This window comes from Rhipicephalus microplus, chromosome 2 (genome assembly GCF_043290135.1).
Source record: "Rhipicephalus microplus isolate Deutch F79 chromosome 2, USDA_Rmic, whole genome shotgun sequence".
Taxonomy (NCBI): Eukaryota; Metazoa; Arthropoda; class Arachnida; order Ixodida; family Ixodidae; genus Rhipicephalus; species Rhipicephalus microplus.
The window spans coordinates 96,717,945-96,732,055 of record NC_134701.1 but is presented as its reverse complement, the minus strand read 5'-3'; the positions used below and the strand labels follow the sequence as shown (position 1 = coordinate 96,732,055).

The following is a 14,111-nucleotide window of genomic DNA, read 5'->3' as shown; positions in this document are numbered from 1 at the left end:
TGAAAGAGCAATCCTAGGCGCAATGGAGCTCCAAGCTCATAGCTGCTTTTGGTTCAATCCCCTGTGCTACCTCCCCGTGCATCTCGACCTCCCTCGAGGAAGCAGCTGAGAAAGGCCACTAATTCACTACTGCATCTGTGGAGTGAAAGCCAACAAAGATCTTGCCCTCCTGTCGTACAACTAATGGACTCATGTAGTGTTCTTACACTATGCCTGTGTCCAACGGCATAACCATACGTACCACGAGAAACCGAGATTTGTCTCTACCCACAGAAGTTGGTAACGCTGGCTCTACTATCACTTCTCGTTCGAGACATTGGCGTGACGGCTCACCTCGTGCTTCACACGTTACCACTTGGGAAAGTTGTAGAGTCCTTGACCATCAGCAACGTCTTCTCTGATTCATCTTAACCTAATTCACGATTTCAAGCACAATCAATGGCCGCATGCGCTGATAGCTACCCCATGCTGGACAAGCAGAAAAATGTAGCAATGAAAGCCGGCAAAACCGAGAAGCAGCCTCAAACGATGAGTGCTTAGCTGATAAAAGAACAGGACCCACCACACATCATGGAGGACTTGGAGGATATCGAGGGAATAGAGCTCAACGAGCACAACAAGCTGATGTTCGGCGAGAAAGTTTTCCGGAGCCCGCACAGGAGTGTTGCTAACTTGGTAATCCCGCCGCGTGTTGATGTGCTATCAAGTTTTCTCGAGCCTCCCGTGCTTCACCCCTCAATGAAGGTGCGAGTGGACCTGCTTCCGAGCCGGCAGACGCTGATGTAACACACTGTATGCGTCTCTTTACTGACGCAGAAAGAGTCGGAAAGAAAGCGCTTCTCAGTTTCGCTGAGAATGCGAGGGAGTATTTTTGTTGGAAAATGTCCTGGCCATTTTACCAGTGATCGTAGTCATGCGGATGTCTGCCGCAATACGCGGCGCCCCTCTTTCTACGACGAAATGTTGACGGGGCACCGAGTAGTGAAAGGCTTAAAACTTCCTAAAAAAGCTCTTGTTTGCCCCACACTGAACCGCCAGAACCAGGAGGCGCCGTCTGGTCAGGAAGAATGCGTTAGTGAAAGGAAGCATGCACAAACCACTGACATCACCAAGGTGAAGGGGGGAAATGGGAGAGAGATGAAGGGGGAAGTGGAAGGAAGAGTGGAAGGGGGGCGCCCCAGGGGAGTCTACCTTATACTCTTTTTCTCTTTTTTCCCTTCTTTTTCTTTTCTTCTTTTTTATTTTTGTCTGTCTTTTTCCTCTTTCCTTTCCATCTGATTTGAGACTGTAGAAAGCTGAGCACCCACACACTGTACCTTTAATCCTGATGAAGGCAAGACTCTAGGCCGAAACGTCGAAATACACCACGTTGTGACCGCTCACGGAGGATCCACTGGACTATATGCAACGCTACGGCCACTCAACCACCATGCCTGCCTATATATATATATATATATATATATATATATATATATATATATATATATATATATATATATATATATATATATATATATATATATATATATATATATATATATATATATATATCATAATGAGGCGTTTTAGAGTTGCACTCTTTTATAAAACAGGAGAGCGGTCACGACACGTTAAGTGGTAATGGCGGAACCAGCCTGAGTCGTCAGCCAACCAAACGTCGTCTTCTTCACCGACTGAGTCATACCCCCTGCCCTTCTGAGTAGCATTCATCTTCTTCACTACATTTTCCTCCCCTCCGGAAAAGAGCCATCCTGGCGACTCATGGGCAGGAGACAATAGAGGGATCGTAATATGGTTTTAGGCGGTCTATGTGGACGGTCTCACGTCCACGGCGTCGTTGATCATGGGGCTGTTCAAGCGGCTCCACGATGTAATTGACGGGTGAAGTTTGTTTAACCACACGGTAAGGTCCGTCATACTTGTACATCAGTTTCGTTGAGAGACCAGGGCTGGTTGAAGGGATGCGAAGCCAGACAAGGTCATCCGATGCATAAGAAGCCGGAGGCGTCGGGCTATCGCGGTGGTGTTTCTGGCGTTGCTGTTCAGCACTTGTGAAGGAGCGGGCAAGCTGACGACACTCTTCCGCGTATTTAGCAGCTTGTGACATCGTCGTCGACTCAGCAACATCCGGGTGGTAAGGAAGGATGGTGTCTAGCGTGCAAGAGGGCTCGCGACCATAAAGGAGGAAATATGGCGAGAAACCAGTGATTGTCTGGACAGCAGTATTATGCGCGTAGGTTACAAAAGGGAGAATACTGTCCCAATTGGTGTGATGGGTTGCGACGTACATCGACAGCATATCTCCTAATGTACGGTTGAATCTTTCTGTAATGCCATTTGTTTGAGGATGATACGCGGTGGTGGTGCGATGAATGACTTGGCATTCCTTGAGAAGCGATTCGACAGCGTCCGACAAAAACACACGCCCTCGGTCACTCAGGAGTTCACGTGGTGCACCGTGACGTAAAATGATCTGATGCAGTATGAAACGACCGACGTCGCTGGCTGACGCAGAAGAAAGTGGTGAAGTTTCTGCGTAGCGCGTAAGGTGATCGATAGCGACGATTACCCAGCGATTTCCAGCCGGTGTAGTCGGAAGAGGTCCATACAGATCAATACCAACACGGTCAAACGGTCGGGCAGGACAAGGTAAGGGTTGTAGTGGAGCTGGAGAAGTTGGAGTGGGATTCTTCCGGCGTTGACAAGCGAGACAGGAACGTACGTAGCGACGGACGAAGCGATACATTCCACGCCAGTAGTAGCGGTGGGACAGGCGGGTGTAGGTTTTTAACACTCCAGCATGGGCGCATTGTGGGTCGGCGTGAAAGGAGGCGCATATGTCTGAGCGGAGACTTCTGGGAATGACTAGAAGCCATTGGCGTCCTTCGGAGAGATAATTACGTCTGTATAGCAAACCATCTCTGATAACGAAGTGCTGTATTTGACGGCGCATACCTCTAGGGATATTTTGCGAGGGAGTTCGATTCAACAAGTTGATAAGTGAAGCGATCCCTGGATCTTTTCGTTGCTCCTGTCGCATGTCACTGACACTAAGTGCAGATACGTCGGGGGCAGGCGAAGACGGCGGCTTGTCACTACATCGTAGAGGTGATCGGGACAACGCGTCTGCGTCGGAATGTTTTCGGCCAGATCGGTAAACGACGTGGATGTCGTACTCTTGTAGCCGAAGCGCCCAACGCGCAAGCCGGCTGGTGGGATCTTTTAACGAGGAGAGCCAACATAATGCATGATGATCTGTGACCACGCTGAATGGGCGCCCGTAAAGATATGGTCGAAACTTGCCTATGGCCCATATGATGGCTAGACACTCTTTTGCGGTGACTGAATAGTTGGCTTCTGCTTTTGTGAGTGCACGGCTGGCGTAAGAGACGACGTACTCATCAAATTTAGGTTTAAGCTGGGCGAGAACAGCACCGAGGCCAACTCCGCTAGCATCCGTGTGTATTTCCGTCGGGGCAAGAGGATCAAAACTTCGCAGTATAGGAGGTGACGTAAGAAGGTGGCGGAGTGTGGCAAATGCATCATCACAAGCTGACGACCAACTAGAAAGGTCTTTGTTGCCGGCAAGAAGGTCAGTCAAGGGCGATATGATGGAGGCGAAGTTGCGAATAAAACGACGAAAATATGAACATAAACCGAGGAAGCTGCGAAGTTCTTTTAAGGTCTTCGGCTTGGGAAATTCGGCAACGGCACGAAGTTTCGTCGGATCCGGAAGAATGCCATCTCTAGATACAACATGGCCCAAAATTAGGAGTTGTCGAGCGCCGAAGCAGCACTTCTTCAAGTTGAGCTGTAGACCGGCGGCGGTGAGGCAAGTAAGCACTGTCTCGAGCCGCTGAAGATGCGTTGAAAAGTCGCTTGAAAATATTACAACATCGTCTAAATAGCACAGACATGTCTGCCATTTCAGGCCACGGAGGATGTTGTCAATCATGCGCTCGAAAGTGGCAGGCGCATTGCAGAGCCCAAATGGCATGACGTTAAATTCATATAAGCCATCAGGGGTAACAAAAGCCGTCTTGGGGCGATCAGCCTCAGCCATGGGAACCTGCCAATAACCTGAACGCAGATCTAGTGACGAGAAGAACTCCGCGCCTTGTAAGCAGTCAAGGGCATCGTCTATGCGAGGTAGCGGGTAAACATCTTTGCGCGTGATCTTATTCAACCGGTGGTAGTCGACGCAGAATCTTATTGAGCCATCCTTTTTCTTGACTAGAACAACTGGGGAGGCCCACGGGCTGTTAGAGGGCTCAATAACACCTCGCTTCAACATGTCGTCAACTTGTTCCGCGATTATGCGATGCTCAGATGCCGATACCCGATACGGACGCTGACGTAAAGGAGCGTGAAGGCCAGTGTCGATTTCGTGAGATACAGTGGAAGCACGGCCCAAAGTCAGTTGCTGGTGGTCGAAGCTGGCACGGAAGCGCTCGAGGAGGGCGATGATGTCGGTGCGCTGCTAGGCCGTAAGGTTGGGGTCGATGCAGCGCGAAATTGCGTCGGTGAATGACGGGGAAGAGGATGACGCGCAGCAATCAACAGCATCAATAGGTAGCGTAGTCGAGTGGTCAGGAGCTACACGTGCACTCGAGGGATCAATGTCATCGGCAAAGCCCAGGCACTCTCCGCACAGTAACTTGGAAGGCGAGGGAAACGGATTTGATACATAAATTGCACTTGATCCATCGTGAATATTCAGAACGGCGAAAGGAATCAGGAAGCACTTGCGGCGAACAGCGGTTTCAGAAGGCGTAAAAAGAACAGTTGAGCCACTATAGACGTCACAGGAAAGCGGAACTAGGGCGGACGAGAACGGGGGTATCGAAGTGTCGGCGGCAACGAAAACTTTTGCAGGTGAAAGGGACGAGTCGAGTGAAGCAGCGTCGCATAACGGCGCGAACTCCACTTCCGCGCGAGCACAGTCGATGACGGCATGATGAGTGCAGAGAAAGTCCCAGCCTAATATAATGTCATGGGAACACTGCGGGAGCACTACGAACTCGACGACATATATATTGTCAGCAATAACGACACGTGCTGTGCATGCAGCAAAAGGGCGAATTCGTTGCTCGCTCGCAGTGCTTAAAACGAAGTTGTGTAGAGGCATTGTGACTTTTTTTTAGTCGACGGCAAAGTTTTTCAGTCATTACAGACACTGCGGCGCCAGTATCGACCAATGCAAAAACAGGTATACCTTCAACGGAGACAGCAACGACGTTGGACGGCGAAAAACAAGGTCTTGTGGAGTTCGAAAGATCCGCAGGTCTTGCCCCCGGAACCGCGGCTCCTAGTTTTCCTCAGGGACAGGGCGAGGTCGACGGAGCATAGGGGAAAGGGAACGGCGTTGAGGTGAAGGCGACCGGTTTCTGTTGAAGTTCCGGCGAGGTGAAAATGTGTCCATGGTGGTAGTCTCGCCATATACAGCCGGCTCCGGTCGTGGGGGTAAATCATAATTGTTGGGCCTGACGTCGTCACGCAGGAAAAACTCACGCCGTCGACAAAATCGTGCCACGTGACCCGCAATTCCACAGGCGAAGCATATGGGACGGTTGTCTTGAGTGCGCCAAGGGTTCTGAAAGCGTCGAGGTGGTGGTCGGGAGAAAGGACGGGCAGCCTGGTACATAGGCTCAGTCGATACGACAAAGGGACGCGTGGACGTAGGCGTTCGCGACAAAGAAACGTGGCCGTTCGCGACAGGTGGACGTCGGGTTCCATTCAGTGCTTCGGCATAAGTCAATGGAGCAGCCACAGGTGGTGCGTGAGCTGTTGGTAGCGCCTCGGACACTTGCTCCTGGACTACTCATTGTATTGATGGCGCTAAAGTAGATGGGGCACTTTCGGTGGTATAAGGCACGAGGGACAACTGGCGTGCGACCTCCTCTCGTAAAAATTGCTTGATCTCGAGAAGCAAAGTGGTGTGATCTATAGAGCCTGCCGACGTTAAAGCGGAGATGGTTGCACATGGCGCGGTAGCACGACGAGTGGTGTCACGCTGTTTCCAGAGCTCATCATAGCTCTGACACAGTTGGATCACTTCCGCTACCGTTTGCGGGCTTTTGGCGACAAGCATCTGAAATGCGTCGTCAGTCACGTCTTTCAAGATGTGTTTGATCTTCTCGGCTTCTGGCATGGCCGAGTTGACACGCCGGCAAAGGTCGACCACATCTTCGATATAACTGGTGTAATGCTCACCCTTCTGCTGAGCCCTGGTACGCAAGCGCTGTTCGGCCCGTAGTTTGCGAAGTGCTGGACGGCCAAACAAGTCCGAAAACGCCGTTCGGAAGGCCAACCAGGTGGGGAGGTCTCTCTCGTGATTACGGTACCACAGACTGGCGACGTCGGTCAAATAAAATTGGACTACAGTAAGCTTGTGTGAATCGTCCCACTTGTTGTGCTTGCTCACCCGGTCGTATTCGTCGAGCCAGTCTTCCGCGTCTTTGTCATCGGTTCCACTGAAGGTAGGTGGATCGCGTTGCCGAAAGGAGCCAAGACAGACAGGAGCTGCAGTAGTTGGAGCCGAGGCGGCCGCCTGCTGATCATCGTCCGTGGACATCGTAGCAACTGGAGGCAACGTACGGTTTCGCAGTTCCAGGATTAGGCGTTACCCAGCACTCTCCACCAATTATAATGAGGCGTTTTAGAGTTGCACTCTTTTATAAAACAGGAGAGCGGTCACGACACGTTAAGTGGTAATGGCGGAACCAGCCTGAGTCGTCAGCCAACCAAACGTCGTCTTCTTCACCGACTGAGTCATACCCCCTGCCCTTCTGAGTAGCATTCATCTTCTTCACTACACTATATATATATATATATATATATATATATATATATATATATATATATATATATATATATATATATATATATATATATATAGATGAAATAGATGATCAGAGTTTCTTCCGGCTACCGTAATAAAAGTTATAAACTTCGAGAATAGTGCAGTATAGGAAACAAAACAATAAAATATTTATTTTATCCTAACAGTTAGGAATAAATAAATATTATATATATATATATATATATATATATATATATATATATATATATATATATATATATGAGTACATAGTAAATATATAAATATATGAGAGTATATATACATGAGCATGAGCCTGACGAGTTGGTACTTCCGATGCTGTCCTGCTTGTGACTTCTCGCTGCTCAAATCATACCATCAACCAGGATATATCTCGAGAAACAATACTACTCGGGAGGAATTCGTCTACCTACCAGAAGCCCACGGCAAGTTATCTTTTCACCCACTTTTCTTTCCTCACATTTACATTACAATTGGTCTAATAACTTCTCCTACACTTTACTTGGCATTGTTGTCTGTTAGATCTCCTTATTATTGAGTTAAAACACAGAAAAACGAGCCCTTAAATATACACTCCTTCCCTGATATACATATATATATATATATATATATATATATATATATATATATGTGTGTGTGTGTGTGTGTGTGTGTGTGTGTGTGTGTGTGTGTGTGTGTGTGTGTGTGTGTGTGTGTGTGTGTGTGTGTGTGTGTGTGTGTGTGTGTGTGTGTGTGTGTGTGTGTGTGTGTGTGTGTGTGTGTGTGTGTGTGTGTGTGTGTCAGTGAATTAGCATTCGCACTGGCAACGCGTGAGTGGCGTACGGTAACATACCGGTATGCCGTCCAGTGCTTCGCCGCTCGTCTTGATTCACATTCGTCGACATGTGATGAGTTTCTTTATTGCTCTCCATCCGCGCTATAATGGGGTCGGAACTCACGCGTGCATGCTTGTGACCTCGTACCTGTCGTTTGACCACCCACCCATGATGAACCTGTTAACACCTAATAAATGTTATTCTCATGTATTCGCACACACAGGTGTCCTTAGATACTAATTTGCACTTCTTTATTTTTCAGACTGCAACAGGCTGTCTCGCAGATGCTGGTATCCAGATGGTATGTGTATATCCTTTGTATTTGCCTATACGCTACTTCTTGCTGCACTAATCTTGCATATCTCTCTACATCCCAGTGGAGAATATACTCAATTGTGTGGCATCCATCAGCATATCTGATGTTTATCGAGCTGATAAAACCACTTGACTAGCAACTGTTTATCGAGCATGATCCCAGCTCCCGTGCATCTCAAGATATTTATGGTAATGCGATGCACCCTGGAACTTTCATACAGTATAGTTTTAAGAGTATGTATTTCAAACCCATACAGTATTCAAGCCACATAGCAGCCGCTATTGATTACAGATTCCCTATTTCATTGTTAATCACACTTCTTTCTAATGAAGAAAGATACTACTTATATGACATGAAGCTCACCATATTTCGCAGCCATTGTATTAGTGCAAAAATGACCTCCCCGATCTTTTTTTCGCTAACACCCACTTCAATGGCATTTTACATGTGGCACACCAAAGGAGTATGGGGAGCTTCCAAGATCCGTGTTTTACTAGATAAGCATGAGCTAAGAATGCTCCGTTCCGAATTACATCTGCCATGTGATCCCTAATGAAAACCTGCAGATAATATCACCAAAGAAGTTATGGAAGGCGTTAATTGTACTCTTATCAGCGTAATGTATCAATCGTAAAGATGTGAGGAAAGCGAAATAGACGAAAATACAGTCTGCTGCCTGCAGGGACCACGCGATGCAGGTATGGTCCCTGTGGCTGGCAAGCTTTCTTTACGTACATTTTGTCCTCTTCCAGTCTACAGCATTATAAGTACACTACACCCACAACAATACAATTAACCGTCTTCTAAACCTTCCTTCTCATCATTATCGGAAGGTTCTTATCAAAGCTGTGTCAAGCAATGAAACAAGTGCTTCGAATTTTCTTTCATCTCCGATGTCAGTGCCAGAAATCAAAGTTTTCGGCGGTTGCTTCACTCGAAAATTATATCCTCTACTTAAATAACACACACATACATGTTCAAGGTGGTGTGCACGCTTCTGAAGGCTTGGTATGATTCGTGAAACATTCCACTGAATTATTGTCAAGTCCGAAGCATTTTTTAACAAACTACAGCCCCATTCGTGAAAGACTACGACGGCATATGTACAACAATGCTCATGCTGCGAAACGAAAGGGTCCATGTGCAGTCAAGGCCGATTACGTAGAAGTAACTGCCAGAAAGCACAAGCCCTCCGGCTGCTGACGTTGAGAGCACTGCAGGGAGCGCGGGCCTCGACGAAGGGACGCTGTTGGCTATAGCGAGCGAGACCAGGAGCGTGAAAATCAATATTGGGCCGACGAATATCACTGTGCTACACAACAAAACTTCACAAACGTAGGTTTCTGTAGTGCTCGTGGTTGTGGAGCGTAGTGCGCCGACGCCCTGTAGCTTTAGGCGTATGTAGGCGTCGCTGGGAGTGGGAACGTCCCCGTGGTAGGCGTGCGGCATAGGTGGCGTGCCTATGGTGCAGACAACTGCGGCACTCGCACATCATCATTTGTGGCTGCGCCATTGCCTGCCGCATATAGTGCCGACGAACCGCTAGTTTTGCGCTGTAGATGAACGTGGCGCAATCAGTTCTCGGGTTCAAGCTGCTTGGCTGGTGGATTGACAGGTGGCGCCACTCTGCACAGAGATATAGGTTAGCGTTTCTTGAAAATAAAAAAAAATGTTGAAGTTAGCGCATTCTGTTGTACTCTCTCTCATGTCCCCGTCTCTTAGCGCTTAATATGACGTCAAATAATAATAAAGGTATTTGTCTGCCTGCCTGCTTGGAAAGTATGCACCTTTCTGTGGATTGCACTATGCTGCAGGAACGTCCTCAAACTTATCGAGCTGGCAAGTGGGAGCAAGAATCAATGCGCTGCTGGCAGGGCGTGAGGTAAAATGTGTAATAGCCGGGGCAGTGAATTCTTGTTCGAAGAAGGGCTGCGGAACGGTTGGTATACGTACCACTCGCTGCGACCTCCAGAGGAAGCCTGAAACCCGTGGCTTCACCAAAGCGGGGAGTAAGTGTGGCCGAATATGGCGAGCACAGCGGCAGAGAGCACATCGTTAGGCTGCGGACAAGTTATCGAGGTGGTTCAAAAATGGCGTAGCCATACTCGCTGGCCGTTGAGCAAGACGCTTCCACCAGTGCCTGCACCGCGACGCCACTCAGCGCCAGAAAGGCATCGAGCACAGTACCCACGCTCGGTGGTAGGCCGGGTTGAAAAGTTTCACTGGCAGGCGGAGTCGCGAAAGCATTGTAGTGGGCTACATGGAGCTCACTGCAATTCAGCGAGCCCCGCCGTGGTGGTCTAGTGGTTAAGGTACTCGGCTGCTGACCCGGAGGTCGTGGGTTCGGATCCCGGCTGCGGCGGCTGCATTTCCGATGGAGGCGGAAATGTTGTAGACCCGTGTGCTCACATTTGGGTGCACGTTAAAGAACCCCAGGTGGTCGAAATTTTCGGAGCCCTCCACTACGGCGTCTCTCATAATCATATGGTGGTTTTGGGACGTTAAACCCCACACATCAACTAATCAATGCAATACAGCGAAAAACGTGAAGAAGGCTGATCAAACCGTGCTGTTACCTCGCCACTATTACACGGCCTAAATGTTTGCTGCATCGAGAGCATGTTGCTTTGTGATGTGTTGAGCTTAGGTAGGACAAGGGCAAACTTTGGCATTCCTATCTATAACGCGATGCGATTTTCTGAAATGTAAACAAAAGAATAAGAATCTCTGTGGGGAATCTCTCGGGCGACATGGCCCCCTCATGATATATAAAACCTCCTACATGGCTGTGCGCTATTTTAATGGGGTTCAGGCAACCCGGTAATTGGTCTGGACGCATCTGAGCTTGGAAGCGGGCGATGACGTGAGTAACGCCTGAGAGCGCAAGCCGGCTGGTTGGCCTGCTAGTTAGACCATGTGGTTTAGTATTACGCAGCCAAAGCCATGAAGCGGGAGCCCAATTCTCTTTCCCGTGGCGGGAAAGCCGGTCTCGCACCTATTTTTGCACGATGGCCTTGTGGCGTGGATTTCTGGACGCTTGGGCGGTGAAACGAGCCAGTTTTTGCCGGCGGATCTTGCTGCTGCCAAATAGTGTTCGGTGCCCTTTTAGCGGCCAGAACGCTCAGTGTTAAAGCGCCAATATTCACACTTATAGCGCATTCACACTTGAGAAGTGAAGAGAAACGAAAATGCCAGAGCAGCCAGAAAATTACGGCCGCGCGCGTCGTAGATGTTCACATTTTTTTTTACCCCATCCCGCCGCCGGTGTCATCAATACCTTGACAATAAATTTGATTATGCCTTCTTTCTGAGAAATAAAGTTCCTACGGAACTTTAGTTATTCACGCGAAGTAGCAAAAAGAAACATCTCGCACCTATTCAAACGTTGTTTCGGGAGATAAGCCATCAGAAACTACACGAGTGAACGCACCGGCAGCGGCGGCGGCACATTCAGCTGACTGTACACAAACGCGAGACAAGTTGGGGATAATGACTCGCTGCCGCTGCACCGTCCAGTTCCAGAGTTCTAGGCGATCGTAATCCAAGTCAGGCTCTCGATGAACGCGTCCTTGTTGAAGCCATCAAACTTCGTCGTGCTGCACGGGTAGTTTGGTATTTCAGCCGATGCGAGCCACTGCTAACGCCTGTGCCGCCGTGTTGAATCTGTGGCCACCTGGTTAGGTCCCGTGGTTTTATATAGTGCAGCCAACGCTGTCATGCGGAAACTGGATCCGCTTTCGCGTGGCGGGAAAATTGGTCTCGGGGCGATTCTTGCGCGCCGGCTACGTGGCGTGGCTTTTCAGCCGCTAAGGCGGCGAAACGAGCCAGTTTCGAAGAGTTTCACCGGTTTCGCTCTCTTCGAGGCCAAGTGTGAACGCGCCATTAAGAAGTGAAGCCAAAACAAAATCACCAGAGCGGTTGGAAAACCATGACCGCGTCCGTCGAGATGTTCACATTTGTTTTGCTCCTGACGCCGCCGCTGCCGTCGTTAGCTTGAGATAAATTTCGATTTTACATCCATATCGAACCGAATTCTAGTTATTTACGCAAACTACTGAAAACAAACAGCTCGGACCTTTCGGACGTTGTTTCGGGAGATAAGCCGGCAGAAACTTTACGAGTGAACGCAGTGGCCGCGGCGATAGCGTATTTAGCTGGCTGTACACAAGCGCGAGACACGTTGGGGCATGCCGACTCACTGCTGCTGCAACGTGTCACTCCACAGTTCTCTGAGATCGTAATCTTAACGATGCTCTCGATGAACGCGTTCTCGTTGAGGCCGTAAAGTTTCAACGAGCTGCAAGAGCAGTTTGCGATTTGAGCCGATGCGAGCCATCGCAGATCTCTTTGTCGCCATGTTTGTTCTGCGACCGGCTGGTTAAATCACATGGTTTGGTCTACCGCAGCCAAAGCCATGAAGCCGGAAACCAATCCACTTTTACGTGACGAGAAAACCGGTCTCGCACCGATTTCTGTGCGCAGGCCACGCGACGTGGTTTTCCGGTTTCTTGGGGCTGAAAGGAGCCAGTTTCCGGAGAGTTTCGCCGCTTTCGCTCTCTTTGATGCCATGTCTGAACGCGCCCTTCAAAAGTACATAGACGCCGTGTATGTATCAGACGCAGAGCTTGGGTTTTTAGGAATCTGTGCTGCAGGAATCTGTGGTGGAAAGCTGGTTAAAAAATATTGACGGGAGGGGAGGGTGAGGCGCTTGGCTAGTCATTGGTGCATATGTAAAATTACCCGCAAAGGGACAGGAGGCGCTTGCTCGAAATGTTACGGCACAAAAAAAACGAGAGAACAATTGTACCTATTGCTGTGTATATTGCACCGATTGCAGTATAGCACTTTTGTGATTCCCAAGCTATATGTATACGTGTTGAATAAGTTCCAAAAAAGGCATTTTCACACCGCTCTTATCTTGCAGCCTGTATATGCCGCAAAAGATTACGATTTGGAACATGGATTCGAGGAATGTGGCACTTCAATCCTATAGCAAACCGGTGTCACCGCGGCGGAGAGGCATTTAACTGCAATGCATTCCTTTCGAGGTTGCAGTGCGAGAGAGCCTGCAGATGAGTCACTGGGCCTATTAGTCTTATTTCAGGGAAAGTTCCTTCGAAATAAAGTGATTCATTACACAGACTGATGTCAACTGCTACTCTTGTTCACGGGAATGCGAGACACCATCATAAGCCATATCCTGAAATAAACTCAGTGGCTTGAAGGTATTCTCTTTTTTGATGTGGATTTCTTTCATTAGATTTACTGGCGTCTGGCTTCTTTGACGCATTTACTCAATGACATTCATGAACTGTGATCATTTGTTATGTGCATGAGATGGTGTTCCTCTTCTTCTGCTGCTGCTGTCATTGATTAGTGCCACTGTGCACAAGACATGGTGTCGGCACTCTGCGCCCACAGTGATAAAGAACACGTCTATATAATATTCGCGTATAGCACATACGCCAGCCGCAGGTGGTCGAGGGACGCTGCGACGCGGATGCCTATGGAGTTACGGTATGTCTTCCCTACGGGAGCGGGGTTGCGCATAGGTCCGGATAGCAACAAAAGCTATTAACAGAAAGCCACACTTCTTTTTTAGGGGCGAAGCTCTTGAGGTCCACACTTCGCCATCACCGTCGAAGCTCTCTATGCCGGGCAAGCACGGCGAACAAACAAACAGGAGCGTGCCCATAACAGAAGGCTGGCGCTGTGTCACGTGTGCTGCACCCTTCTTGCTCTGTTGTTCCTGTCTTCGAGAACAGCAGATGCTTCCCCTCCCCCAACACCTCCAAAAAATTCTAAAAAAGTATATTTTGTTAGTGCGCAGTCCGTATCGGAAAAGAATTCACATGGGAGTGCACTTTGTCTTATCTGATTTATTTTTCGAAACGTTCTGCGCGCTAAGAAAGTAGATATAATTCTTGCACAATGCAATATCATCCAGTCAGAGTAGCTACACTTCTGCAATATACCCTAATAAAATCCAGCAGCGAGATCAGGCATATAGTCCTACACGTCCCATTTCTAAGGAGCATCGCTCATCAGTTGTATTCGTGCACGGAACTGGTAGTTTTTGTAGGTGACATCAAGTGTTGTGCAAGAGCTGCACGGAACTTCTGCTCTGATTTACCGGTTG

At 48.6% G+C, this 14,111-nt stretch overlaps 1 protein-coding gene across 5 annotated transcripts in view; it reads left to right on the top strand.

Annotated features, from left to right (window-relative positions):
• LOC142796330 (R.appendiculatus Kunitz/BPTI-like protein) overlaps positions 1 to 13,200 on the top strand; it is a 52,095-nt gene extending 38,895 nt beyond the window's left edge. For 4 of the 5 annotated variants that reach the window (XM_075886691.1, XM_075886690.1, XM_075886689.1 and 1 more), the window contains exons 3-5: positions 7,207 to 7,266; positions 7,919 to 7,957; positions 12,897 to 13,200. In XM_075886691.1, the coding sequence (XP_075742806.1) occupies positions 7,207 to 7,266; positions 7,919 to 7,957; positions 12,897 to 13,048 (251 nt within the window). In that variant the 3' untranslated portion in view covers positions 13,049 to 13,200. The remainder of the gene's footprint in view (positions 1 to 7,206; positions 7,267 to 7,918; positions 7,958 to 12,896) is intronic. The other variant, XR_012893749.1, reaches the window with a different exon arrangement.
• Positions 13,201 to 14,111: the final 911 nt, after the last annotated feature.